Source organism: Ursus americanus, chromosome 29 (assembly GCF_024610735.1).
Source record: "Ursus americanus isolate L20-20 chromosome 29, mUrsAme1.1.p, whole genome shotgun sequence".
NCBI lineage: Eukaryota > Metazoa > Chordata > Mammalia > Carnivora > Ursidae > Ursus > Ursus americanus.
Window position 1 is genome coordinate 30,694,483 of NC_142155.1, and position 25,528 is coordinate 30,720,010.

The 25,528-nt window shown below is 50.5% G+C and overlaps 1 protein-coding gene across 4 annotated transcripts in view; it reads right to left on the reverse strand.

Moving 5' to 3' along the window:
- Positions 1-302: 302 nt before the first annotated feature.
- The window catches only part of RUNX2 (RUNX family transcription factor 2), a 318,305-nt gene continuing 293,079 nt past the window's right edge, over positions 303-25,528 (reverse strand). For 3 of the 4 annotated variants that reach the window (XM_087857061.1, XM_087857058.1, XM_087857060.1), the window contains one exon: positions 303-1,486. In XM_087857061.1, coding sequence (XP_087713187.1) covers positions 891-1,486 — 596 coding nt within the window. In that variant the 3' untranslated portion in view covers positions 303-890. The remainder of the gene's footprint in view (positions 1,487-25,528) is intronic. The other variant, XM_087857059.1, reaches the window with a different exon arrangement.

A 25,528-nucleotide genomic window follows, 5' to 3' on the forward strand; every position in this document is an offset into this window, starting at 1 on the left:
CATATTGTCCTGTCACTCTGTGATTCAGCTTCTGCTCCAATCCAGAGGAAAGGGGTGGATTTACCAAATTTAGGGGGACCTGGGAGTTTTAGAAAAGAATCATGAGAATTTTAGGAGCTTAATCTTCACAAGCATGAGAAAAGTGGAAATAAGATCCGAAGAAGTACAGTAAGGCCGGGCCAAGTAACCAGGAACAGGGGCCCATGCAAAGGAAAAAAAAAAAAAAAACGGAGCTGAGTGAGGCCAACATCCAGAAAGTACATATAAAAATTTTTGTTTATTACGCAAATACTTTCTTATTCATAAGAAAGACTTAAATACCCCCTTCTCCAAATACATCAGATTTTTTCACATCTCTATTTTCCAGACTTCTTGCAATGTGGTTGTAATGAGAAAAAATAAATTTAATTATCCAAAAATATTTTTTAAAAAAATATGTAAACATCACCACAGATCAGATACACCATGGAGAAGTCAGAGAGGAAAGCTGGAGCTGGCTTGCCTTCCCCCCACACTACTCAGAAGTCACAGATGTGGAATGTGAAAGGATGGTTCTCTGAGCAGCTCCTCGCCCAAGGTCCTACCACCTTCTGGGGGCACTTTTCCTGCCTGGAGTTCAAGGCCTTTTCCAAAACGAGGAGAAGGACATCTGAAGGTCCAGGAGAGCCAGGGGAGTGGGGTCACGGTGATTGCCAAGAAAGGGCCTGGCCTGAGAATGTGAGAAGCATCATCATGTAAGACTGAGAGCCCAGGAAAGATCCATTCTTGGCAGGCAGAGCAGAGGAATGCTCTCTTCTGCTGGCTTTGCTCAGCCCCTGTAGGTGACAGGTGCACCGGGGATCCCTCCGCGGAGCGCCGCGAAGGTGCCCAGCCAGGCGGCCACTCCTATGTCAGTTGGCATCCGGGGCGTCCGGCAGGGGCTGCGGTGGGGGCCCCAGGGACGAGGCCAGTTTGGTGAGGGCCCTCGCTATGACGTCCAGGTGGCCGTTCATGGTCCGCAGCTCCACCAGGATGTCCCCGACGCTGGCTTCCAGGCTGGCGGGCGCGGCGGGCCGCGCGCAGGGCTGCGGGGAGGCTCCCGGGGCCTCCCCGGCGCCCTCCTCCCTGCCCGCTGCCCCGGGGCGCGAGACGCGGCCCCTCTCGGGCCCCAGGGCGGGCGCCGGCCGCTCGCGCTCGTCCCCGCGGACTCCCGGAGGGGTGGCCGCGGGGCCGCCGGGCAGCCAGTCGCCAAGGCGCGGGGCCGCGTCCGGGGAGGAGACAACGACGGAGTAGAGGCCTGCGCGTCCGGGGGCGCTGGGGCCGGGAGGCGCGGCGGGCGCGGGGGGCGGTGGCAGCAGCGGGGGCAGCACGGAGGCGCCTGGGGAGAAGGCCTGGGGCTCGCAGGAGGAGGAGGGAGAAGGCAGTGCGGCCGTAGAGGGGCCGGGCTCCTCGGAGGACAGGAACAGGGTGGTCGAAGACTGGGAGTCCAAAGTACTGGGCTCTGAATCTGTCCGGGAAGAAAAGAGAAAGGGTCACTTAGGCATGGATGGAGTGTCAGCTGTATGCCCCGCTCCATGCCGGGCACTATAGGAACTGAGAAGGTGGGCATTCATTGCCTACCCCCAGACTTGCAATCTAGTAAGGAAGAGTGGGTTGCAGGAGCAATTAATGTGCCAAGAACAAAGCAGGAAGGGTGTGGGGCTGAGCGTAGGAATTCTGAGGCAGGGAGATCCTGGAGAACAACAGGGCATCCAGGTGGGGCAGGCTCTCCCCTGTGGTCTAGGGAGGTGGCCCTCCCATGAAGACAGTGAGGGCGTGGGGGCAGAGTCGCAGCCTCTATGGAGGCCATCTTGCCAGGGACAGCGGGGGAAGATGGAAAGGAGGGCCCTACCCCACTGATCTCAGAAGCAGAAGTGTGTTAAGCAGATGGACTCCTTCACTGTCCCAGCAAAGCCAGGCTCTCAGGGGGCAGTGGAAAGAGTCTGGGGCCAGGAGCCAGATGACATTAGCACTAATTGTCACTCTGCCAGAAAATGCCATGAACTTTGGGCCAGTCCCATCCTCCCTTCTGCTACCCCCCTGCCCCGCCCCCAGGCTTGGGGACTTGGTTTCATTTCCCCATCTGTACAAGAAGGCTGGATGCAGTGACCCCCCCCCCCCAGGACCCTTCCAAGCCTGATCAGCCCGCTTTCAAAAATCTTCAACTTGAAGCATTGATCTGGGTTCACAGTGGGCTGCACTCAAGGCCCTGGAGACACTTGACAGGTGAACCTTTGTTAGTTCGCTCCTAATCCCTTGAGCCTCCAGGTAGAAAGCAGGCGGCAGCTCTTTGTGACTGGGTGATGTAACGAGGTTTACCAAGTTCACATCAAAGGGTCCACATCAGTGCCAAAGCCCTTAACTCGGCGGTCTCAGCCACCCAGTTTGCTACCTTTGGGGAGATGGTCCGGCTCACCCTGGAAGCAGTTCTGAGTTTTACTGGAACCAAGTGTCCGAGACCTTGCTCCCAGTTCCAGCTGGAGTGTGTCTGCTCTTGGCTTTCTGCGTGGTCTCTTTGAGGGCCCACCTCTATGCCCTGCCCTTCAGGGGTTCCAAGCCTTTCAGAGGCAGATCTTGGGAAGGGCGCTATGATGAAAGAGCCTGGGGGTAAATCTACCCCCCCCCCCGAATGTGAACTCGTGCACTCTTACCACATGTCACTGGTGAGCTGTCCCTTCACCTGCGCCTGGCTGGGACTCAGAGAAGCCCTGACCAGCTCGGGAGAGCTTGCTCCCTCATGCGTCCTGACTCTGGCCCCCCACAGGGTTCTCACAGGGCCCTCCAGGCCCCAGACATTCAGCTGGCCCGGTGGTGTGGTTGGGAATTCCGTCTGATGGGACTAGAGGCACTTCCTCCTCGACAGAACAGAATTTGCAGAGAAGCCACCAGAATGCCTAAAAACTTCTCTGGTAGAAATTTCCTGGGCACCTTCTGCTGTTGGTTTTCACGGAACTGCCCTTCCTCTACCAAAACTTCCTTTCCTCAGGTTTCTGCGAGGATCTTCCTTTGGAAACCAAGAATCTACAGACACACCTAAGCGCTTCACTCAACTTAAGAGTTGAAAATAGTAAGAACTCTGCAAACTGACCTGGTCTTCCTTGAGGAAGACGTTAATGAGCCCCACACACCCAAGGGTCGTAGCAGACAAGAGGCCTTTATGTTAAGTCAAATACAAGTCTACTGTATGCAACGCAATGGACACAGCACACAAAATGTTCTAGCACAGTCTTTCTCCTAAACTCTAATATGCGTGCCATTCCCTGGGACACTTAAAAGACAGGCTGTGACTCAGCAGGTCAGGGTGGGGCCCGAGACTCTGCATTTCCAGCCAGCTGCCAGAGGATGTGGCGCCGCTGGCCTGGGAACCACACCTTGCCTAGCAAAGGTGTGGACCAAATATATAGCTTAGCAATCAAACGTAGGATTCGTGACCATGGAAACTCGAGTAACCAACGGAAGAGGAACCCCTTGCAAGCCTGATACGATCATGAAGATACTAACAGTAATGATGTTGATGACTGACCTCTCTTGGCTGGTAGGAGAATAAGATAGGCGGCCTCTCCAGCAGTGAGTCTGATGGTCCCCAGCCCAGCCTTGAACCTGAGAGAGCTGGCTCCGAGAGGCATAAAGACTTCTTCTTAAAGAGGAAAACCCTTCCCTGTTGTTCCAGCTAAAACTTCAAAAACACATCAAGTTGTCGGGACTCAATCCACCCTGACTGGCACATAGAAATTGAAAACAGAAGCATCCTTCTAACAAGTACATTACCTTCCTGAACTTTCTCCCAGCTGTCAGGAAACTTGGTTGCAGCCCCAGCTCAGCTAAAATCTACACCAAATGATTTATAGGTCTCTGCCTTCCCTGCAACTGATCATTTTATCCCCGATTTGGACAGGTGCCTTTGAGTCAATGACATCATTTTCATGCAGCTTCATTGATAGCTATAAAATGTCGGGGTCCCGTTGTTCCAAACACAGGTCTTGGTGGAGGTGGGGAGGGGGGGCTCTCAGGTGCAGAAGGTCAAGTTCATCAGACTGCTTGATTCCCTCCTTCACATGGTCTCTGACCTTTATCCTGCTTTATTAGTCTTCTGAGCTGTATGGGGTTTTTTTCTTTGTTTGTTTGTTTGTTTTTTGGTCTACAAGGATGTAAGTCGTATAAAAACAGAGACACCGCTTTATTTTATTCTCTGCTGTGTCACCAGGGCCTAAACAATGTCTGGTGTCTAATAGGTGCTCAGTAAATACTTGCTGCATGAGTGCCATAGAATCGTCATCAGTCCAGAAACACAAGCCCAAATGCAATAAACCGACCCAGCTGGATGTTGTTGAATCTTTCCGTGCTTTAATTATTTACAGAGTCATGCACTATTTGAGACATTATACTAAAAAAAAGTATCCCTCGTTTATCTGAAATTCAAGTGTAACCGAGTGTCCCATATTTTATCTGGCAACCTCATGGGAAGTCAACATTTTCATCTTGTTTCATAGATAAGGACACTTTTAGAAAGAGAAGCAAAACAGCTTAGGTGTTTTCATAGAATTTCAGAGTCAGAAGGAATGTTTGGTATTGTTTGCATTAACTTCTGAGGGCATGGACATGGAGGTCTATGCGAGAGAGGGACTTGCTGTTTAGTGACTTAGCAGAGAACAGAACAGAGAACACAGAGGCCACCTCTCTCCTAGCAACTAGTCAGTCTTCCCATCATTCGGTCACAGAACATATCCATACCGAGGGCTGCGCATGCCAGGTGCCCTACTGGTCTCTGGAGACACAGCCGAACCGCAGTCCCTCCCCTGGACCATTGGAGCCCAGTTTGCCTCTCAGTGGATACCAAAACCCATCTGGTGGATCAGATTGGGGCAGCAACCCAAAAAAGCTTCACAGCAAACATCTGCCATCTAGTCAGCGCTGGTTTGCTCGGAAAGCTTGGAGTCTCACCCTTCCAAAGGTGTATTAGAGGCTGGCGTGGGAACCAGGGTCACCCAACCATTGAATCCAACCTTTCCGCCATTGCACTCCTTCCTCTCTCCTTTGCTACCCCCATCTTCCTCACACATGCAACCATTTGGGGGAGATGCTACTTCTGGAGGTGGGAAGGGTGACTTTTAAGCAAATTTTGGTGATTCTGGTTCCTATTTACCATCCTAGAAACAACTTTGCGAAAGTCAGTTTTGAAAAAATATGTATAACTAATAAGCATTTGAAAAGTTTTTGTTCTCTCTAGAAATGAAAGAATTGCAAATTAAAATAATGAATTATGAATTGATATATAGAAGTTCTGGTCCATATATACAATGGAATATTACTCAGCTATCAAAAAGAACGAGTTCTCAATATTTGCTGCAACATGGACGGCACTGGAGGAGATAATGCTAAGTGAAATAAGTCAAGCAGAGAAAGACAATTATCATATGATTTCTCTCATCTATGGAACATAAGAACTAGGAAGATTGGTAGGGGAAGAAAGGGATAAAGAAAGGGGGGGTAATCAGAAGGGGGAATGAAGCATGAGAGACTATGGACTCTGAGAAACAAACTGAGGTCCTCAGAGGGGAGGGGGGTGGGGGAATGGGATAGACCGCTGATGGGTAGTGAGGAGGGCACGTATTGCATGGTGCACTGGGTGTTGTTTATAGTAGAGTCGATCAGTCCATCCTCTCCGGAAAGCGATTTAGAAACACATGCGCTACTGTTCAGTCAGAAAGGAAATTGCTAAATCATGTTTTGTGGATGAGTTCAGCTGCTTAGAGAAAAATGTGTAAAATAAAGATTGGGAGGAAGTACTTGAAGATGCTAAGCACGTGATGGGATTATGGTTTTCTGCATTTTCAAAGATGTCGGCAGTGACCATGCACGGATATGCCTTCCCTCTCACTGGTCACTGACCTTTAGCAGAAAGTGACTGCTTGCTACCCAGCCTGCAGGGCCAGGGTCCTCTGACCACTTTCTTTTCAATCTTATTGCTGAGTCAGACTGAATCATTTCTTGGCTGGCAACTAGCCACCTTGAAAAGCTGACCCTTTTTTAAATCTGTTTCGCACTCTCTGGCATTCCCAGTCACCACCAGGTACACCCACCAGCCTGGGGCTGCCCTTGCTCTGGGGTTGCCCCTGGGGGAGAGATGAAGCCTGGGGCTGCCTGTGGGAACCTGCCATCCATTTGCCAATAAATCCTTCAGATCGTCTCCCCAGACCCTACCCCTCTCACTGGCTTCCCCTTCCTAGGGCAAGTCCTCAGTCATTTAGGGCTCTCCCCAGGCTCTACTCCTGGCCACCCACCACCACTTGCCCAGGAAAATCTTTTGCTGAGTCTTAGCCTCTTTTATTTTGTATGAGATAATAACTAAATTTATCCATTAATTCATTCAACAACTATTTATTGAGTACCTACAGTATGCCCAGCAGAATGCTCTATGCTGTGCAAAGCCAGACCTAAACTCTGACCTCATTGTGGGGGCAGAAAATAATCAAATGGTTGCATACATAAATGTGTAATTGCAACGATGATACCATCGACATGCTATAAGCATCTAAATAGGACGGTTGACCTAATCAAGGAAGATTCCCCGAGGAAATGCTGCTTGAGCCGAGTTCCAGAGGATGAGTAGTCAAATCAGAAGAGGGGAGAATGTTGAAGTCGAAGCAAGGGCCTATGGCAGGAGGGAGTGCTGCAAATATGTGGGACTCCTAGAGAAAGCCAGTTGTGACAGGAATGGAGATAGCAAGGGGAAGGAAGCATGAGGTGAGATGATGCTAAGAAGAGAGTAGGGGTCAGGAGATGTAGTGCATGATATATACCGCCAGTGTTGCCCAACATCCATTTTTCTTTTCCTCCTTTTTAGGTCCATGACCGCCTAAAATAAAGGTTACCTTTTCCAGCCTCTCTTCCAATTAGCTGCAGCTAGTCACTAAATTCTGGGCAGAAAGATGCCAGTAGAAGTGCTGTGTACAATTATTCCTTCCTCTGCCTGGGAATTGGTTGCGATGGCTGCTGCTCAAGCAGCTCTCTTGGACCACGAGGTGGAAGCCATCTGCTAAGGTTGGTAGAGCAGAGCACTGAGTCTTTGATAACTCTGGGGAACTGCTGTGCCAATCCTAGCTGGTTCAACTGCAGACTTATTGGGTGAGAAAATAAATTCTTATCCATTCAAACCCCTTTAAACTGGTTTTCTATCACTCACAACCATACCCTATCCTGAAACACATGGTCTTGTTGAACTGGTTAAGGAGTTTTGCCATTATCCTAAGAGCAATGGCAAGGTTTGGGAAAGTTTTAAGTGTTAAGGGTGTGTGTGTGTGTGTGTGTGTGTGTGTGTGTGTGTGTGTGTGTGTGATATAGTTAGTTTTGCATTTTGGAAAGTTCCCCTGGCTGTGTTGGGCAGGGAGTAGACAGAGTGGGAGCAGGATGGCCAGTTAGGGGTTTGCAGCTGCAGGTGAGAAATTACAAAATGACAGCGGCTTTTGCAGAGGCACATCTCTAGAGATGCAGAGAGGCAGGCAGTTTCTAGAGACAGCTGGAATGTGGCAATGTTAGGATTTACTATCCTCAGGGATAAAGGAGGCCTCAGAGAAATGGGTGCCCTACCTGACCGTTGCTTCAGTGTAAGTTTCCAGAAATTCTCACTCCAGAACTTCCCCTTTCTTGTTCTCTGGAGTCCAGATGGCCCTTCCCAGCCCACACCCAGGCCTCCAGCATAGCTCAGTTCTGACACACCTCACCAGAGGCAGCCCTTGGGAACATTTTCCCAGGAGCCTAGAGGGAGGAGAAATGGGGTAGCCCTGGGGAGCCAGGGAAGCAGAAGTCTGTGGGAAGAGGCCGAAACCTGTCTGCAGAAGAAACAACATCTCTCAGCACTGCAGCCGGGCCCTTTCCTTTGATGGCTCAGACTTGGCCGCCTTGCTGCTTGCTTCTTTCAGAACGCCCGACACACACAAGGGAGGGTGAGTAGAGCGTGATGAACTCAACCCAATATTATTCACTTCTTTTATTTTCCAGGAACGTCATAAGACCCACAGGGCAGTCTTCTGGTTTTAAGACCTGGTGAGTCAAGTCTGCAAATACCTCTGACTCAGTCTGAGCCCAAGTTCTCACCAGGCATCTCCCAGGAACGTGGCTCAGCAGGAGAGCCGAAGCTGGGCAGCCCGGGGAGGGGGGAGCAGGCGAGAGGAGGGTCAGCTGCCCTGGGGGCGGCTGCAGTGCATTTCACACTGTCATTCTCACCACGTCCCGGAGAAGAGCCAGCGTTTACAGACTGCTTTCTAGCGTCAGGCCACGTGCTAAGTGATCTCTTCCCACAGTTGTGGGAAACTGAGGCGGACTCTGTTCTGAGTCCCGTTTTACTGTTCGGGGCAACTAAGACTCCGATATGTTCAGTGTCCTGCTCACGGTCATGGAGCCGGGATGCGAATCAAGGCCGCTGATGCCAAGGCCGTTCTGTGTGAAGGAGGGCACGTGTTTTATGGGGTTTTTGCAGGCACGACAGGAGAGCTGAGGAGGGCCACGTTCACAGAGAGTCCCCTACAGTGATTTGTCACCTCGACTGCGTATGAAGGTTACCTGGGGAGCTTTGTCAACACTGCTGATGCCCCCAACCAATTCAATTGGGATCCCCGGGGATGGCACCCAGGCAGTCTGTTTGAAAAGCATCCCAGGTGAGGGGCGCCTGGGTACTGCAGTCGGTTGAGCCTCCAACTCTTGGTTTCGGCTCAGGTCGTGATCTCAGGGTCATGAGATCGAGTCCCGTGACGGGCTTCACACTCAGTGCAGAGTCTCTTTCGAGACTCTCTCCCTCTCCCTCTGCTCCTCCCCTCTGCACATGTTCTCCCTCTCCCTCTCTCTCAAATGAATTAATAAATCTTAAAAAAAGAGCATCCCAGGTGATTATAATGCTAATATGCAGATAGGGTTATTCATACGTTTTTGTCATTTAAACCCAACAATGACTCTCTGTCCAATGGCCAACAGAGAAACTGAGGCTCACAGAATTTGGGTAGATTGGACCAAGCCCACGGTTACCGAGACCCTCGAGCTCACCTGGATCTGGCTGACCCCCATGGGAGTGCTCACTCCTATTGACTCCATTCTCCCTCCTATCTGGGCCTCCTCGCTTTTGAAAGCGAACTTGTCAAACGTAAATTTATTTTGCAATTTGCATCTTTTTGGTTCAAGATCAAGTGCTGTTTAGGCCAGCTACCCACGTAATAGTGACAGGTGCAGTCTACAGCCAGTGAATGAAATGGGCTGGCCCAGGGCACACGGAAACCATGGCCTTGTCGTCACCCAGGTCCTGTTACAGCGAGCACACAAGGCCCTCCAAAGAGAGGCCCAGGAGCCCTGGCCAGCGTGGGCCACTGCTCTCCCAGGAAGAACGATCCCGTCTGCTGTAGTCCCCGGCCTCTGCGGGGCCGCCCTCTGAGGACCAGGAGACCCAGCCCCGGGGGATTCCTTGTCTCTGTTTCCTGCAGTGTTAATAACTTCCTGGGGAGTGATAGGAGAAAAGTCCTCACCCTCTTACTTCTGTGTGATTGTTCAGGCTCTAACTTCCTAGAGGCTGGGGGTTGAGCTAAAGAGGAAGGCTCATCATCAGTCGAGTTAATAAAGGAAAGTAGGTGGGAAGGGAGAAGGGCAGCCACCGAAACTGATTCGGGCAGCCAAAACGTGTTCCTGTTCAAAAAAGTACCTTTAAAGAAGAGGAAAACAGGCCGTGAAAGCAGATATCTGTTTGTCCGTGTTCACAGCAGCATTATTCCCCCAAAGGTCTATAAACGCATGCGTAGGTAAACAAAATGCGGGGTGTGTGTGTGTGTGTGTGTGTGTACATATATACGCATATAGTATGTATGAATATTTTTCAGCCTTAAAACAGAAGGAATTCTGATGCATGCTGAATGGATGAACCCTGAAGACATTCTATACACGGAGGGAAATAAGCCAGCAGCAAAAGCCCATCCACACAGTCTCGTATGATTCCCCTTGTGTGAGGTCCCTGGGGTGGTCAAACTCACAGAGACAGAGAGGAGTGCGGTGGCTGCCAGGGCCCGAGGGGGGAAGTGGGGACAGTGAGTGTGTAAGCAGGGTGGCCTTTTGGTTGGGGAGGCTGAGGACGTTCTGGAGACGAGTGGTGGTGATAACGAACCGACATCGTGAAGGAATGCCCCAGAACCGCACACTTAAAAACGGTTAAGACAGTAAATGTTATATGTATTTTGCCACAGTAAAAACAGGTGGGGGTAGGTGTGACACCGTAATTCACAATTTTACCCAAATATGTGAGAGAAGCTCTATGTATGACATCTCTGGGACTGTTTGTAAAGGAAGAATGGGGAAGGACTGGTAAAATACAGTGCCGTTGGGAATAGTATTGTTTAGGTGTGGGTCAAACACCCCACAGATGCCCTGAGGACGAGGATCACGGATTTAGTCCTGACCATAAACAAGACTGCAGCATCGAAGACATTTCCTTTTTCAATCACCGCGGTGAACAATTTCTAAAATGACTTTGTCGAGACTGCGTGCACATAGGTTGGAAGAAAATGAAGTCCAGAGCCTGACATTTATGTCTACTTTTAGACCCACTCTGCTTCCATAAGCAAAGTGATTTCAACCCTCCAAGCACTTCCAGCCGAGCCTCTGGCTTCTCAGGGCCACACATTCCCACTAGCACCACTGGCCACAGGAGAAACGCTGGGAATTGTTTCAGTTCAAGAGCCGTATGAGGGTGTCTGGGTGGCTCAGTTGGTTAAGCCCCTGATTCTTGGTTTCAACTCAGATCATGATCTCAGGGTCATGGGATCCAGCCCCATGTCAGGCTCTGCACTCAGTGGGAGTCTGCTTGAGATTCTCCCCTCTCCCTCTCCCTCTGCCTCTCCTGCTCATGCTCTCTCTCTCTCCAAAAGAAATAAATAAACCTTTAAAAAAAAAAAAAAAAGCTCCCCATGGTCCTCAGCCAGGCCAGTAGCTGCCCCATGCCCCTCTCATTCACTCTGCTTCAACTATTCCTTGAAGGTACTAGGCACATTCCCACCTCAGGGCCTTTGCACTTGCTTTTCACTCCGCCTGAAATGCTCCTTCCTTGGGTATCTGCATGACTCACTCCCTCATCTCCTTCCACCTGTGCTCAGTCCCCCTCTCAAGAGGCCTTTTCCAAATACCCTCGTTGGAAGTGCTACCTGCAACCCGCCACCCCCCCATCAGCCTTCTGTCCCCCTTGCCCTGTGCGGTGGACGCTGTCACTAAGTCACTCATGTCCTTGGCACTCCAGGTGGAGGGAATGATATGTGCAAATGCATGAGGCTTGGAGATTATGGCCTGACAGTTTGACATAGGTGGAGTGTAGGGTGTGCAGAGCTGGGAGACTTTGAGTGATGTGGCTTAAAAGGTGGCACGGACAGATGGCTGAGGAGTTTGTCTGCTAAGCTAAGGAATTTAAACTCAAGCGGCCAATGGGGAGCCACTGAAGGGTGTTAAGTAGGAGAGTGATAGATTTGATTTGCATTTTTAAACGATGACTCTGGCAGCCAGCCTTGTGGAGGCTGAACTGGAAGGGGTGAGGCTGGAGGCAAGAAGACCAAATGTAAAAGATGGTGCTCTGGAACATTAAAGGAACTTAAATGATATCACAGCAGAAAGAAGGGCGAGAGTGAAGCCCAGCCAACCAATATTAGAAGCATTGTTTTTCTAGGAATAGATAGAGTTTCAGCAAAAGAAACTTTGCTGCCACCGTTTATGGACAATGCTGGGGATGTTGGCTCCTGTCCTCGTTCAGGTCGGCCACCCTGGGTCTTTCATGCATCACCATTCAGTAAAAGCAAGTGTGGGTTTTATGGGATTGTTTGTTAAGCCCCAAGCCAAGCTTTTCTACTCACTCAGGCCAGACTGCTCTGCCGGATTCTAAATTGGTTGTTTTGTCACATACAGGGTGTGAAGGATATCTCTACGTGCCTCTGGGAACATCCCTATTTGGAGGGAGACACATGTTGACTATACATCACCCCTTTATGTGCTTTTTTGAAGGGACGTTTACACAACTGGTATATTCCTCGCCATGAATATTTTTGTGGCATTGAGAAAGAGAGAGACAAAATGACAAAGTTATTCCCACACTATAACCAACTTTGGCTCGTGAAGACAAATTCAAAATAGATTATGTTCCTTAGCGATGCCTCCAGGGTTGAACAGTTCCCAAATCAGCCCATTTAATCTTTCCTCTTGGAGGGTCACTCACCTTTGAACTTCATTTTTTTTTTTTTAACTATCGTTAAAGAATATAGCACAGACCAGACCCCGCTGAAGCCCAGGCTCCCTGCCCGCCCCCGCCGCCCCCTCAGGAAGAGCTCATCAAAGGGGCCATCTCGCTTGTAAAAGAGCGGCTGCTTGATGAACTTGATGGAAAGAGCCGGGTTGTAAAAGATGGCATTTCGGTTTTAACAAGGCCAGGAAGCCCGGAGCGGAGCCAGCTGTGTAGTCTGCACAAACCCAAGAATATTAGAACCCGGGGTCACACAGAGCTGGGACGCCACCGGTAATGGCGGGGAGCAGAGACAGTCTGGCGAGGGGCTGCCAGCTCCTCCCATGTGAGTCAGCAGGCGGAGCTGGAGGTGGCCGGGACAGCTGGACCAGAGCGACACTGTGCCCACTACACGGGGCCCCCTGGGTCCTCTTCACATGACAACGCCCCGGGACCCCTGGGGGGTGACAGGTGGACACACGCATGTCCACCCGCCAGCTCAGTGGAGACGGCACCTCCGAGAGGAAGCCTCCTTGACCGGCCTCATGGTGCCCCCTCGACCCACACTGAGTAAGGAAGCGGTGGGCTCCCCCAGCTGGAGAGGATGGAGGGGTGATGGTCCCATTGCCCTAGGCAATGATCAGCCAGATTCTAGACAAAGCTGTTCCCTAAGTCAATGGCAGAGCAAAGGGCTCAGGATCCCCCAGGACCCTCTATAGTCATATGGTCCAAAGTGACAATGCCCAGCTCTGGACACGGTCAGCAAACATCTATTAAGCGGATTACTCTGTTTCTCCCATGTTCTCTGCGGCCCTGGGAGCAGACCCCAGCTCTTAACAGTGGATGTTTCTGGTGTCTGTCGCCACCTAGTACGACAATCCCCCTCCATCTGCTGCACTTAGAAGCAAGTGATCCTAAGAGATGGCCATATGAGCTTCTCTAACTGCCCCATCTGGGCATTTTTAATACTCTTGTTTTTTCTCTTAAGGACTCTTCTGAGATTAGACCTTCTGGCCTTACCACTGTGTCTGTCCTCAGAAAATCTATTCTAATTTGGGTACCAGCTTTCCCTTTTTTTTTTTTTTCATTTCATGCCCTTCCTCCTAATGATAACCCTTTGTGCCAGGCTCAATTATATACGAAGCTCAAATGAGCAACCCCAACTCTAAATCTGGCTCTACCCATTGGGAGGGGAGGTCATGGGCATCTTGCTTTGCCCAGAGGGAAAGATGCTGGTCCCCAAAGGGAAACAAAGCCGGATGGGACGGGGAGGGAGTTTTGCAAAAATAAAAGTCTAGAATGAAGGAACAGACCAGTGCTGGCTGCCCCCAGGTCACCGGGGCTCAAGGCCGATCCTGCATTTTCAGCCAGGCCCGTAAGGACTCTGTCCCGCCACAGGCATGCAGAAGCAACAGAAGTGCTTTGATTTTTCCTTTTTTAAAATGTCCTCCAGGCTGACCCTACTACCTATGCTCTCACTGCAGGGTCAGCAGAGGGTGAAATGAGAGCATGCTCCGGGAATTTCCTGACTTCTGTGAATTTTTCTCAAGATTTGGCCATGAGTCAATGTGATGCACTGTGATACATGGTATGACTTGTGGCGACTCCCCCTCCCTTTGGAACACCAGGAGAAGTATTTCCCTGCTGAGTAATGGAGGATGAAAATTCATAAGGCCCCTTGCCATCCCCAAATTTCCCTCCACGTTGTCTCCCAATTAGAGCAGATAAGAGAATTATATTTACACCATGTTTAGTCAGGTTATTAACATTCTCTGGGAGTACAGAAAGATCTCTATTGAGGCAGTTGGTCTCCTGTCAGAATTAAGCTCTCTTGTAGGATTTTTGTTGATCTTGGTATTTTGGGGATTTAAAGATTGCGAGTGGGGATGAGAAGAGGAATGGAGAATCGAGAATTGTTCAGATCTGCAATGTCCTGACAACATCTGAGAACCTAGAACACTCCCTAAAAGGCCCAAGGACACTGGACTAGGTAGGTAGGGGGGGAGGGAGGGAGAATTATTGGGTCAATTTTATTGATGTTGATGACCAATCTGAAACAGTCAAGGAAAGCCGACTAAGACCAGTTTCATGTGTGAATTGTCTGACTCCCAGGACTGGGTATCACTCGTTCCTGGAGAACAGCTGTGACCAGTCTCTCTTAGAGATGGTTTATAATTTACCTTAAGAGTCTGGGGGCAACTGCTCAGATCAATGACATCCTTCAGAAGATCCCGGAATTAAAACAGGAGTGTTCAAATGAGACTGGTAACTGTCTGTGGAGCCTGGTCTCACACGAGGTTTTGGGGAGCATACGAGGAAGCATTTTGTAAATTGCCCCTTTCTCGCCCAGGTCCCCGGGCCAGTTGGTGGAAGCCTAAGCCGGGAAGGAAAATCCCAACTGCAAGCAAAAGCTCACAGAGCTCTTACACTTCCTGCCCTTCTGAGGTAAACTAAGAAAAATATTCTCTGGGGTGCTTTCATCCAAGATGAATGAGGTTCTCCACCGTCCTCTTCTTCCCCTCCCCCAACCCTTCTCCCCTCCAGTCATCTCACCGCATTTCATCTAAAAAGGCAACTCTTCAGTTTCCTTCTCCTTCTGGAAAAGAAAACCTCTTCCTGAATGGCTGCCTTTTCACTGACTTGTGAAGGCAAAACAAGAGAATAAAATGAGGCCCCTGGGTAAAAAGGAACCCAATCTCAGCCAACTATGATTTTTTAAATTTGTGTTCGAAAATTTTTATTATATATTACGTATTTTTCTATATATATTATTTTGAAATTATTTTTTATTGTAATTTTTAAGTATACACATATTTTTAAACTAACAGGAAAGGAGGCGACAATTGGCCAACGGCTCTCTGCTTGCTGAGGTGGGGGCCCCTGGGGCAGGCCTGCCAGGAGGGAAGGGGTCTGGTCGGAGCCGGGATGTCCCTGAGCCCCAGGCAGGCCTCTCCTACTGGCAGGCTCTGGAGACATTTTCTTTCCAGCTCTCCGTGCTGGAGTCCACCTAGCTATAAAATGAGCAACACAGCATTCTGCCCCCCCTCAGGTGGGCCGTGAGGTTTAATTATTGTAAATTTGCGACATGTTTTAAGGTCCGCGGATTAAGCCGGTTGCATGAGAAAATGCCCACGTTCTGCAGTGTGGAATTCCGCGTGTCATGTTTCCTGTCACCGACCTCCCCTGTGTGTTACATTACTTGGAACGAGGACCGTGAGCTATGAGGTCATCAGAATAAGTAATTTCTTGGCCTACTTTTCTTTACCTAAAAAAAAAAAAAAAAAAAAAAACTCTTCTTCTAATTCTGGTTTTTGGTTTTGTTTTTTTTTTCCCCCCCCTTCTTAATGCAGCCAAAAGTTTTTTCCTCCGAGTGTATAGTATCAGAACAGGAGCCAGCCGGGTGGAAATGGAGCGACCCTTTCCATCTCGGTGTTTTCTCTTGGTCTCATGTCTGCCTCTCATTGCCTTTGCTCCCTACCTCCAGTTTTTAATAAGTCGTACGTTTTAATGACTTAAAACAAATTTGACTCTGAGCCCTTGGCTGTGAAATTTGCTTCTGCTTCTCAGACTGGCGGCCAAGACCGGGTACTGGGTCCACCCACTGGCTCTGCCTCGGGGGTGTGGGTCACCGCCACGGTGACGAAGCAGAGCCCTGCGGCCCGAGGAGGCTCTTGCCCACTCAGGGCTTGGCGACAGCGGTGTCACACGTGGAATGCGGGACCACACCCAGGCTGCTGCCAGAGCGGTCGTGAGGCAGGGGCCAAGAATGCCCCTTGCCCTGACCGCAGCTGGGTCCCTCAACAGGTGCTGCCTGGCGGCTGGGTGCTCCCACATGCGCCACATCCTCCTCCAGGCTTGCAGAAGTGCGTCCCAGAGCAGGGCTTCATCGCTCCTACTCCCCCCTGCCAGGCCCAAGGCCACGGAGATTTTTGAGCACAAGGCAGTCCATGGTGACCAAAAGCACCCAGAGTCACTTTCCTCTGCCCTCCCCCCTCAGCACGTGGCTAACTGGACATGTTAGAGCTGCCACTCAAATTAGAGGCAGGGCAGGAAGTATCTTCAGAGAAGGCCACGGGAGCTTTCCGTGGCTGGCTCTGAGTAGGGCACCGGACAGCTGTCACCACCCCCACATTGCCCTTTCCCCAAATTCTGTCAGGGCCCAACTTCTCTCTCCCCTCAGATAAGAAGAACCACATGAGGGAGAGCGAAAGCAGGCCTGAGCTTGGGACAGGACAGAACCGGGCACCTTCCTCCTGGCCCTCCCTCACCGGCTCTTCCCCAGGCCTACCAACATTCACTCCTTCCTCTTCTGCCAGGCGCCATTTCCACTCCAGTCTACCCTAGCTTCTCCCCTCAGGGATAGGAAGTTATCTTGAGTGTGAGTGTGTGTGTGTGTGTGTGTGTGTGTGTGTTTCCTCCTCAACAAGACGAGAGTGGGGACTACGTCTTATACAGCTATACGGCAACCCCAAGTGTGTGTTACTAATCTCTGCAGACACGAAAACCAAATCTGAAAAACACCACATATTAAATCCTCTGTGTACCATCCAAAATCTCCTATCCCAATCCTTTGCGCTTGGGGAAGAAACTTACTGTGTCCTCCTTACCTATATTTTACTTAATTTTATTGTGTTTTACTTTACATTTCCCATGGGTGATAGAATGGAGCTCCATGAATATTCGGTTCTATGGATTTCCAAATAATGCCAAGCCATTCTGAGCTGAACTAAGTTAAATGGTTTCCTCACTGTAGGACTTCTCAGGACCTTAACGTGATAATGGGCATGGTAATCATCCTTGAGAGGGATGTAGAATTCAGATATTTCCAAATTTACTCCACCTCAAAGCCCCCTTTATGGAGGAATATTCGGAGGAACTGATACCCTTGGTCAATGCTTCAGCAGACATTAGCTCCTCTCTTGGATTATACACAGTGCCCAGCACAGGATCGGAAAAGCCTAACATTGAAGACCAACACCTCTGCCTTGCTTCAAGCCAGAGAGCAGAACTGGCCTCATCTCCCAGACCCTTGGGCTGTCCCAGGTGGAAGAAGCTGTTTGGCAAATGAGGGACTTGCTCAAATTTTTGCTCAGGGGTGTGTTTCAGCCTGGATAATAAGGGGATAGCCGAAGTTGTTCTTTGCACAATAAGGCCCTCAGAAAAAGCCACACCCCTCAGTTGTTCACCACCAGCAATAGGCATCAGGGCAACAAAAGCATTGCAAAGCCTAGAAAAGGACAGATCTAGCACTGGGCTGTGATGACTCTTAATTACAACCCTTCCTCTCCTGCTGCCCCCCTTCTGGGACCTGGCCTACCTCCCTTTGAACCCCTCACTAATCAAATCTCACCTCCTGCCCCCCTCCCGGGAGGAGCTTACTTTGGTGGTCCAGATGACAAGTATCTGGGACTTGTGCCCTTGTTCTGGAAGCTTCTGAACTGCCCTATGGCCTGGACATACATCCTGAGGTCCAATTTTATTTCCTCAGATCAGGGGGGAAGAGAGGAATGGTATTCTAGGTTCCTGGGGATGTTGGTGATCTCAATCTTAGAGAATGGGGAACTGGGTGGGTAGTGGGCACTGTCAGGGCCAAGACAAGGACAGGACCAGGGTGTCTGGAGAAGCCAGGCAGGTTTCCACCGTGCGCCATCAGCATGGAAACAGTGAAAAACAGTGCGCACTTGGCAAAGGATCTTTACACCAAATTCACAGTAGCATCAGTGTTGTCAGAATTGACTCCCGTCGTTTCCTCATTGCCACCTGACGTTGTCCCTACAAAGAGGGCTGGGGATTATGGGAGAATCAGGCAGATGACACCCTCTGGACAACCATCAGCGATTCTAAGACTCACAGCAAGCATCTTCAGGCCAACTCATGTTCCTTCGTCTTCCTCTCCACGGGCACGAGTACAGGGTGGAGCAGGGGTGAAAGCAGTGTGTTCATCTGTAATGTGAGCACCACAGTTCCCTCCTGGCTGGTCTCACAGGGGCTTCTGAGACTCATGGCAGGGAGAGGGGGCACTGAGAGAACTAAGGGCGAGTCTCTCCTCCATTTTGCCACAGGTTACCATTCCCGCGACTCAGCGTCTCCTCCCCATGCAGATCAACTCCAGACTCCCTCTCCGCCAATACATGAGGGCACAGGAGACCCAAAACTCCCACCTCATTAGATTCTAATCAAAGAATTACATGGCCGGAGTGCCCGAGCTGCCTCACCCGGGACAAGCTGTGTAACAGAAAAGACAGCCTCCGACTCCCTTCCCTGACCATCTGCCCTGCTCTAACTATGCCTGAGTGTCTCCTCACCTCCGAAAGGCCTTTCCTGGGAACTCTTACAGATGGTGGCAGAGTAAGGATGACTCGGACCCCATCAAGACTTAACTCAAGATGGCTATACCTCCATCTTCCCAACAGATCCATATGGAGTGAGAGGACAGGACCAGAGGGCGGAAGGCAGGCGAGAATAGGATGGGTTCATTTCTGCCTCCTCCCCACAAATCCAGGCCAACTGCCAGGTCTGTGCTTCTAGTTACAGACACCCCAAAGCTGCTTCCCAGCATTTTGCCCAGCATGAGTCAAATGGAAGCCCAAGATTAGCGGATGACTTTCCCCAGACAGAAGAGCCCTCAGAGCACCAGCACGTTGACAAAGCTCAACATGCTTCCTGTTGCTGTTCTGTGGCGCCTTGATCCTCTGACTATAACTCAAAGCTTTCATCGGCCCAATCTCGGACTTAGGGATTCATAGACAAAGCCCCAGCCCTTCGCGCACCCTCACTTCTGCAGGGACCGTCATCACTGCTGCTTGGCCTAGTGCTGTCTGCTTCCCTTCCCTGAAGCCGTCGCAAAACCATCAGAGCTCAGAGCTTGAGGTGGCGCAAGGAAGACTCCGGGAGCACCCCACTTGTAATGGGGGAGAATCAGAGCCCACTATCCAAGGACAAGAGGGAAGGGGGCTATAGAAAGTGGGAGGAAAAAAGGGGAGAGGAGAGAAGAGAAAAAAAAAATGGAAAGGAGAAGAGAAAGGAAAGGACATCAGGCCAGAAAATCTTTAAACATGAACTTTCTCGTCCCAAACAGAGGGATGTGACCAGGGGAGGAAGGCCACAAAAGGGAACACATACAAGTAATTATAAATATAGTTATTTTAGGACACGGTGGAGAATGGATGCTGGTGGTCTCCCCCTTCTTCCTGGTGGGTCGGCGTTCATCCCAGGGAGGAAAACGGGGCCATCACAAGCCTGGCCCTGCGGCCCAATGAGGCCGCCAGCGGGGAACCGCAGAGGGCGGCCACACGGGCGGCGGCCCAGGGCCGCACCTCCGTGCGGTCGATCCGTCTGTGTGAGCTGCACTTTGATATCTGGCCACGAAAGGGCAAGTTCTCAAAGCCCCCATTCATGGACCCTACACACAGGAGCAGCAAACAGAAAAAAAACTGTTTCTCTGTGAGTCTAGAAAGGTGGGTTCCTGTTTATTAATCGAAGACCACATAAAGAATGCATGGTTACAAATGTTCTTTCTGAGGACCTCAGATGCCGGTGGCTGGGTGTAAAAAAAAATAATAATAATTCCGTCCGGTCATTACCTGGGACAAAAAGCTGCTGCTATAGCCCCCACATTAGTTTTAAAGGGAAAATTCTATAAAAGTACGGGGGTGGGAGGTCTATTTAAGGCGTCCCTCACTTAAGGCGATGTGGCTTTTCCATAGGCCCTGCTGAAAACAGGAGCTCTCAGGGAGCGGGGTCAGCAGCAGCCGGCTGCAAACTCCCCCTTCTGCCTGCTGGCACCCCCTTTCTCCTCCTTCTGGGTCTGTAGCAATGACAAACACTGGCAAGTAGCTCCCTGTGGAAATTCATTCATCAGGCGAGGCTGGCCCAGACTGTGACGGTCAGGCCTCCATCCGAGAGCGCGGGCTGGACGCCTCATCTTGAGCAGGGACTGGGGAAGGAAGAAGCAAACTGGAGAGAAGATGGGGGCTCGGGCTGTCCTTTGAAGCTTAATTAAAGCAAACTGATCAGCCTTACACGGCACGTGCCGCAGACGACCCAAATGGCGAAGGTAACCGTGAACAAGGAACCAAAGTATCACAGAGCAGGAGGGGAAGAGGAAGCTAGCCAGGCTTCCAGGGCAGGACAGAAAAATCTGGAGTGTAATAATTAAATACAAATCGTGCCCATGGACCACAACAGCGGCAACAAATCTTTGCCCTCTGCGGATAAGGGGGGAAGAGAGCAGCAGGAGAAAGAGTGGATTCAGGGCCATCTACGTTATTTCATTTCTCTGGCGGATCCTAACTGATTTCTAGGTGAGGGGCTCACACAGGCCTGTCACCAAATCACAAGGTCATCTCAAATATGTGCAGAGTGTGTGCCCCGTTCAGCTCCCAGACCACCAGCCCGTTTTATGATTTCTTTAGACGACTGATATTTGCCCGTGCTGAAATTGCCCCATAAAATCAACTCGGGGCTTCGTCTGCAGTTCTGAGGTGTTCTCCAAGCGCCTGCTGGAGCCCAGCCCCAAAGAGTCGGACTCATCTTATTCTAATGTTGCAGGCAGATATGTCCGCCTTCCCATGTCTGCCTACCACCAGCTGGGAGCCAAGGGAAGGTCTCCATTTGGTTGAGGTGGCCGCTGCTGTCTTCCATACACCCAGATGCACACGTGGTCAGGATGAATTGCCCCTGGGTAACAGCTAGGTCCCATGAGCAGACTATAAGGCTGGTTCGGACCCTCGGTAGAAGAAGTAAGTCCTGGTCATGGACTTTGGGCAGCCACAGGGCAGCCTAGTGGCCTGAGTCAGAAGACCAAGATTCAGAGACCTTCCCCTTGAGCCCTTCGGCCTCAGGCCCTCCACCCTCCTACCAGGAGAAGGGGACTGGGACCGAGTTCAGACAGGGGAGCCACAGGCACAGGGGAAAAGGCAGGTCTGGACAGGGGAGGAAGCCAAGGTTCAGAGAGGTCTGTTTGAAAGAGGCACCATGCAGGATAGACAAGGGAAGGGGAGGGGAGGAGGAGGCAGCCACCGTCGGGACTCAGCAGGGTACCCAGGGGCAGCAGGCAGGGCCGCACCATCCGTGGTGAGCACACTGTTTGCTTCTGGCCACAGAAGAAGATTCCAGCTATGTTAAGATATTGACACGTATCTATATCAGCTTTTCCTTTGAAGCCAGTTCTCGGAGAATACAATGTGGGTTCCACTCAAAGTCATCCTGGCCTTAACTCAGAGAAGTTGGTATAGTTTCCCTTCTTCGAAAGCGAGAAAATGGGTATGGAGATAAAGAAGTAAATCCAGAGGCCAGGCCTAAAGCCCACAGCCCAGCATCGCCCAGGGTCTACAAGCAGGCAAGAGCTTTCAGGAGACTGGAGGAATCTGTACTTACTTTTTAGGCACCTGTCTCCAAAAGCCTCAGCATCAGGGGGTGAAGGACCTAACCCATGGACCTCAAGGAGCAGTTTCCTCCACAAGCTTCTGAGACCTGCACAACACCATGGAGGACGAACTCCCGGACAGGAGCCAAAGCACGGTGTGTTCCATTCTCACCCACCTAAGCCAGGCCTGGGCACAGAGCTGGTTCCATCAGACCCCACTGCCAAGCACCCCCCAGCAGAAATGACAGCTAGCTCTGGACCCCAGGGAGTGAGACCATGAAAACGAGCCCTGCACATCATCAGATGGAGACAGGCCCCATGGCAAGGCCAACAAAAATCAGTGTTTCCCCCAAGGCCACGCCACGCTGCAAAGTGACTACCAACCCTCTCCCCGTTTTTAGTGATCGCCTTGCCAATGCCTTCCCCAGCTCTGCTGCTTTCCTCCTGCCTATTGCTGAGATAACCAATTTCTTTTTTTTTTTAAAAGATTTTATTTATTTATTTGACAGAGAGAGATAGCGAGAGAAGGAACACAAGCAAGGGGAGTGGGAGAGGAAGAAGCAGACTTCCCAGCGAGCAGGGAGCCCGATGCGGGGCTCGATCCCAGGACCCTGGGATTACGACATGAGCCGAAGGCAGACACTTAACGGCTGAGCCACCCAGGCGCCCCAGAGATACCCAATTTCTAAATGGCCCCTACTTCGCGTTGGCGTGCAATCCAGAGTAGACCACATTTTCCCAGTTCCCTCGTCATAATTATTCAGTATGAGTCCAAATCATAAAAAGCCCTTCCCCATTCCTTCCATCTGAGACGCGCAATTTGGGGAATGTTTCTCCCCTGCTGCGGCACGTTAATCAGCCTGATTTTGTTTGACAGCACGTGCATTCTCGGTGGTTGTAATCTGTTGGAAAGAGGAATATGGGGGGAAGTAACTAAGGCTGAGCCCTGCTTCTGGAGCCATAGGGTTTGCTCCGCAAACCCAGCCTCTACAGGGCTGATAGTGATGCTCTGCTGGGAGAGTCACCTTGGAATCAGCACCGGTTTTCCAGAGAGCGACCTGAGGCCACAACCATAGAGTACATGACCCACATCCTGTATCTTCTTCCCATTTCTTCCAGAGGCCACATTTCAAAATGTAGCCAGGCTTCCATGAAGAGGGAGGAGCAGAGGGACACCCTGAGCCCTGAAATGCATGCCTTTGTTGTGGTTATTGTCTTATTGTTGCTATTCTTTATTTTTACATTGAAAAAAGTCTGCTTTCTGATTTAAAAGTAATAGCACAGAACATTCAAACGCCAGAGAAATATAAGCAACTGAAACTAACCGGAAATCCTCTAGTCTGTTAATCACCATTCCTGTTTGGGTGGCCCATCTCTGTACAGCTGCGCACACGAGCAGAGACGTACTTTCTGTATAACTGAGAGACCACGAATACTGCGTTCTGCATGGTGAGTTCCTCCCTCTCTTTCATGGTCTTTGTTCTCATCTCCCACCTCCCCCTCTCCATACTCCCCCTGCCAGGAAACCAATGCTACCCCATGTGCCCCCTTCCACACTGCTCTTCACTCTTCGAGTCCCACAGCTGTGGAGCTTGAGAAGAGCCCTGCTGCCTCTGAGGAAGGCCCAGGGTTTGACAATGGCCCCTGGGGACAGACAAAGGAGATCCGCATACGCAATTAAGGAAGCTCTGATCAGAAGTCAAGACCTCTGCCCCATAGGTGCTGGAGGTGATGTTAGCATTTTAAGGACGGTTGGAGTCCGCTGCATAACTGAGTTCTACTTAAAATATACTGGTAGGACCAACAGAGCGGCTCAGAGCTTCCTCGTCCTCCCCTTCTTCCTGAAACGAAGTTTCATAAGATAAAGGGGGTTCTATGTGGATTTCAACACACCCCCAAAGACCCTTCAGGCAGGACTTCCAGTTGGTCCTCTGTGTTTGGTCAGGATGGTAACAACCCCGTTGTTTCCAGCCTTCTTGGGGGCAGCACTCCCCACCCAACAGATCTGTCCCCAGTTGGAAGGCACTCCTTCATCCTACTGAACAGAATTTCTCTCTGCTCCTTTCTCTTTCTCTCACCCGATTATCTAAGACCTTGGTTTTCCTGCCCTTCACCTGATTGGATTCGCCATATCCTGCCTTGAGCTCTTCATGCCCGCTCGTACCTGACGCTTGTTCACCATCTTGCATGCGTCGAGACCCCACACGGGACAAATGACCGCTTCACAAGGGGCTGCATTCTACAGCGTGCGCTAAGGATGGACGCCATTTTAATCAAACCTATCCTTTGAAATTCAAGTGTCCTCTAAAGATGAATTACACAGTAGTTATTTGTTTAAAAAGCAATTGGATGTGGGGCGTCTGGGGGGCTCAGTCACTGAAGCATTTGCCTTCGGCTCAGGTCATGATTCTGGGGTCCTGGGATCGAGCCCCGCATCAGGCTCCCTGCTCAGTGGGAGTCTGCTTCTCCCTCTCTCTCTGCCTCTCCCACAGCTCATGCTCTGTCTCTCTCTTAAATAAATAAATCAAGTCTTTAAAAAACAATTGGCTGCATAACGAGGACTTGTACCCAAAATTTCAGAAGCAGATTTATTGCATTAAGTGGGGGTGGGGGGTGGGGCACCTTGGTCCCTGTTTGTGGGTGGGTCTCTGCATCCATCAGCGTGGGCCTCTGGCGTCTGGCTGTTTAAATCAGGACCAGGCTGCCTGCCACATTCTGCTCCCCTTCCTGTCACTCACCAGAAGCCGCTTCTTGCAGGGCACAGCTCTGCTGTGCAAACAGGTGCTGCTCAGGGCACCCAAAAGATTAAAAAAAAAAAAAAAAAAGAAAAGAAAAGAAAAGAAAAGAAAAAGAAAAAAACCCAAAAACAAAACTTTCCACTCAGAGCAGGCAAGGTTTACTTTTTTAAAGTAAGTGTTACTTCACAGAAGGCCTTGTAAATCTCATAAAACCCCGGAACATCTGGTAACCGGTGTCAATTTTACACATTCTCCAGCACAGGGTACATGACTCTTGTTTCCACTGGCGTAACTCAAGGATGCTAGTGCGTCTCCGGGCATCCTGCCCACCCTGATTTTCATGGGACGATCCCAAGCCAACAGGTCTGTCTCTACCTTCCACCAACCCAGCAACAGACAACAGACAACCTCCTGGCCCCGATCCAGGAGGCTAGGAAGGTGGTGGGGAGAGTGGAATGGGCCAAGGACATCTCTCCTGCTGTGACCGGCACACACAGCCTTGGGGGGGGGAGGCTGGGGGAAGGGTGTGGAGTAGGACGGTACCTGTGACTAGCAGACCGATTTTTTGGGGTGCCTTTAAAATACCAGGAGAACCTGTGGGGGGGTTTTTTGTTTTTGCTTTTTTTTTAATTTTATTTATTCATTTGAGGCAGAGAGAAATACAGAGAGAGCTTGAGCAGGGGGAGAGGCAGAGAGAGAAGCAGACTCCCTGCTGAGCCAGGAGCTGGACCTGGGGCTTGATCCCAGGACGCGGAGATCATGACCTGAACTGAAAGCAGCTACCCAACCATCTGAGCCACCCAGGCACCCCGAGAATCTGTGGTTTTAATCTTCATTCATATATCCTAGATGTTAAACACACCATCTTTTGCCTGGGTTACGTGCCAGGGATTGGAGAAGGTTACTCAAAAACATTTAAAAGCAACATTTCCAAAGTCTTCTGGAAATGAGGTTGCAGTCCCATGCACGGATGCTATTCTCTATGCCTGTTTTTATATCCTGGCAAGTCAGGACCCCAAAAGCTCCGCTGCGAGATTCTGACTTTGCTCTCAGAAGGCTTCTTTCTTCCCAGTCTGCCTGCCCTCCCACTGTGTGACTTTCAATCTTGGGGGTGGTCATAGGAAAACATTAGAGGGATAATCTAAATTTTGGGCCCCCAAGCAAACATCTCAGAAA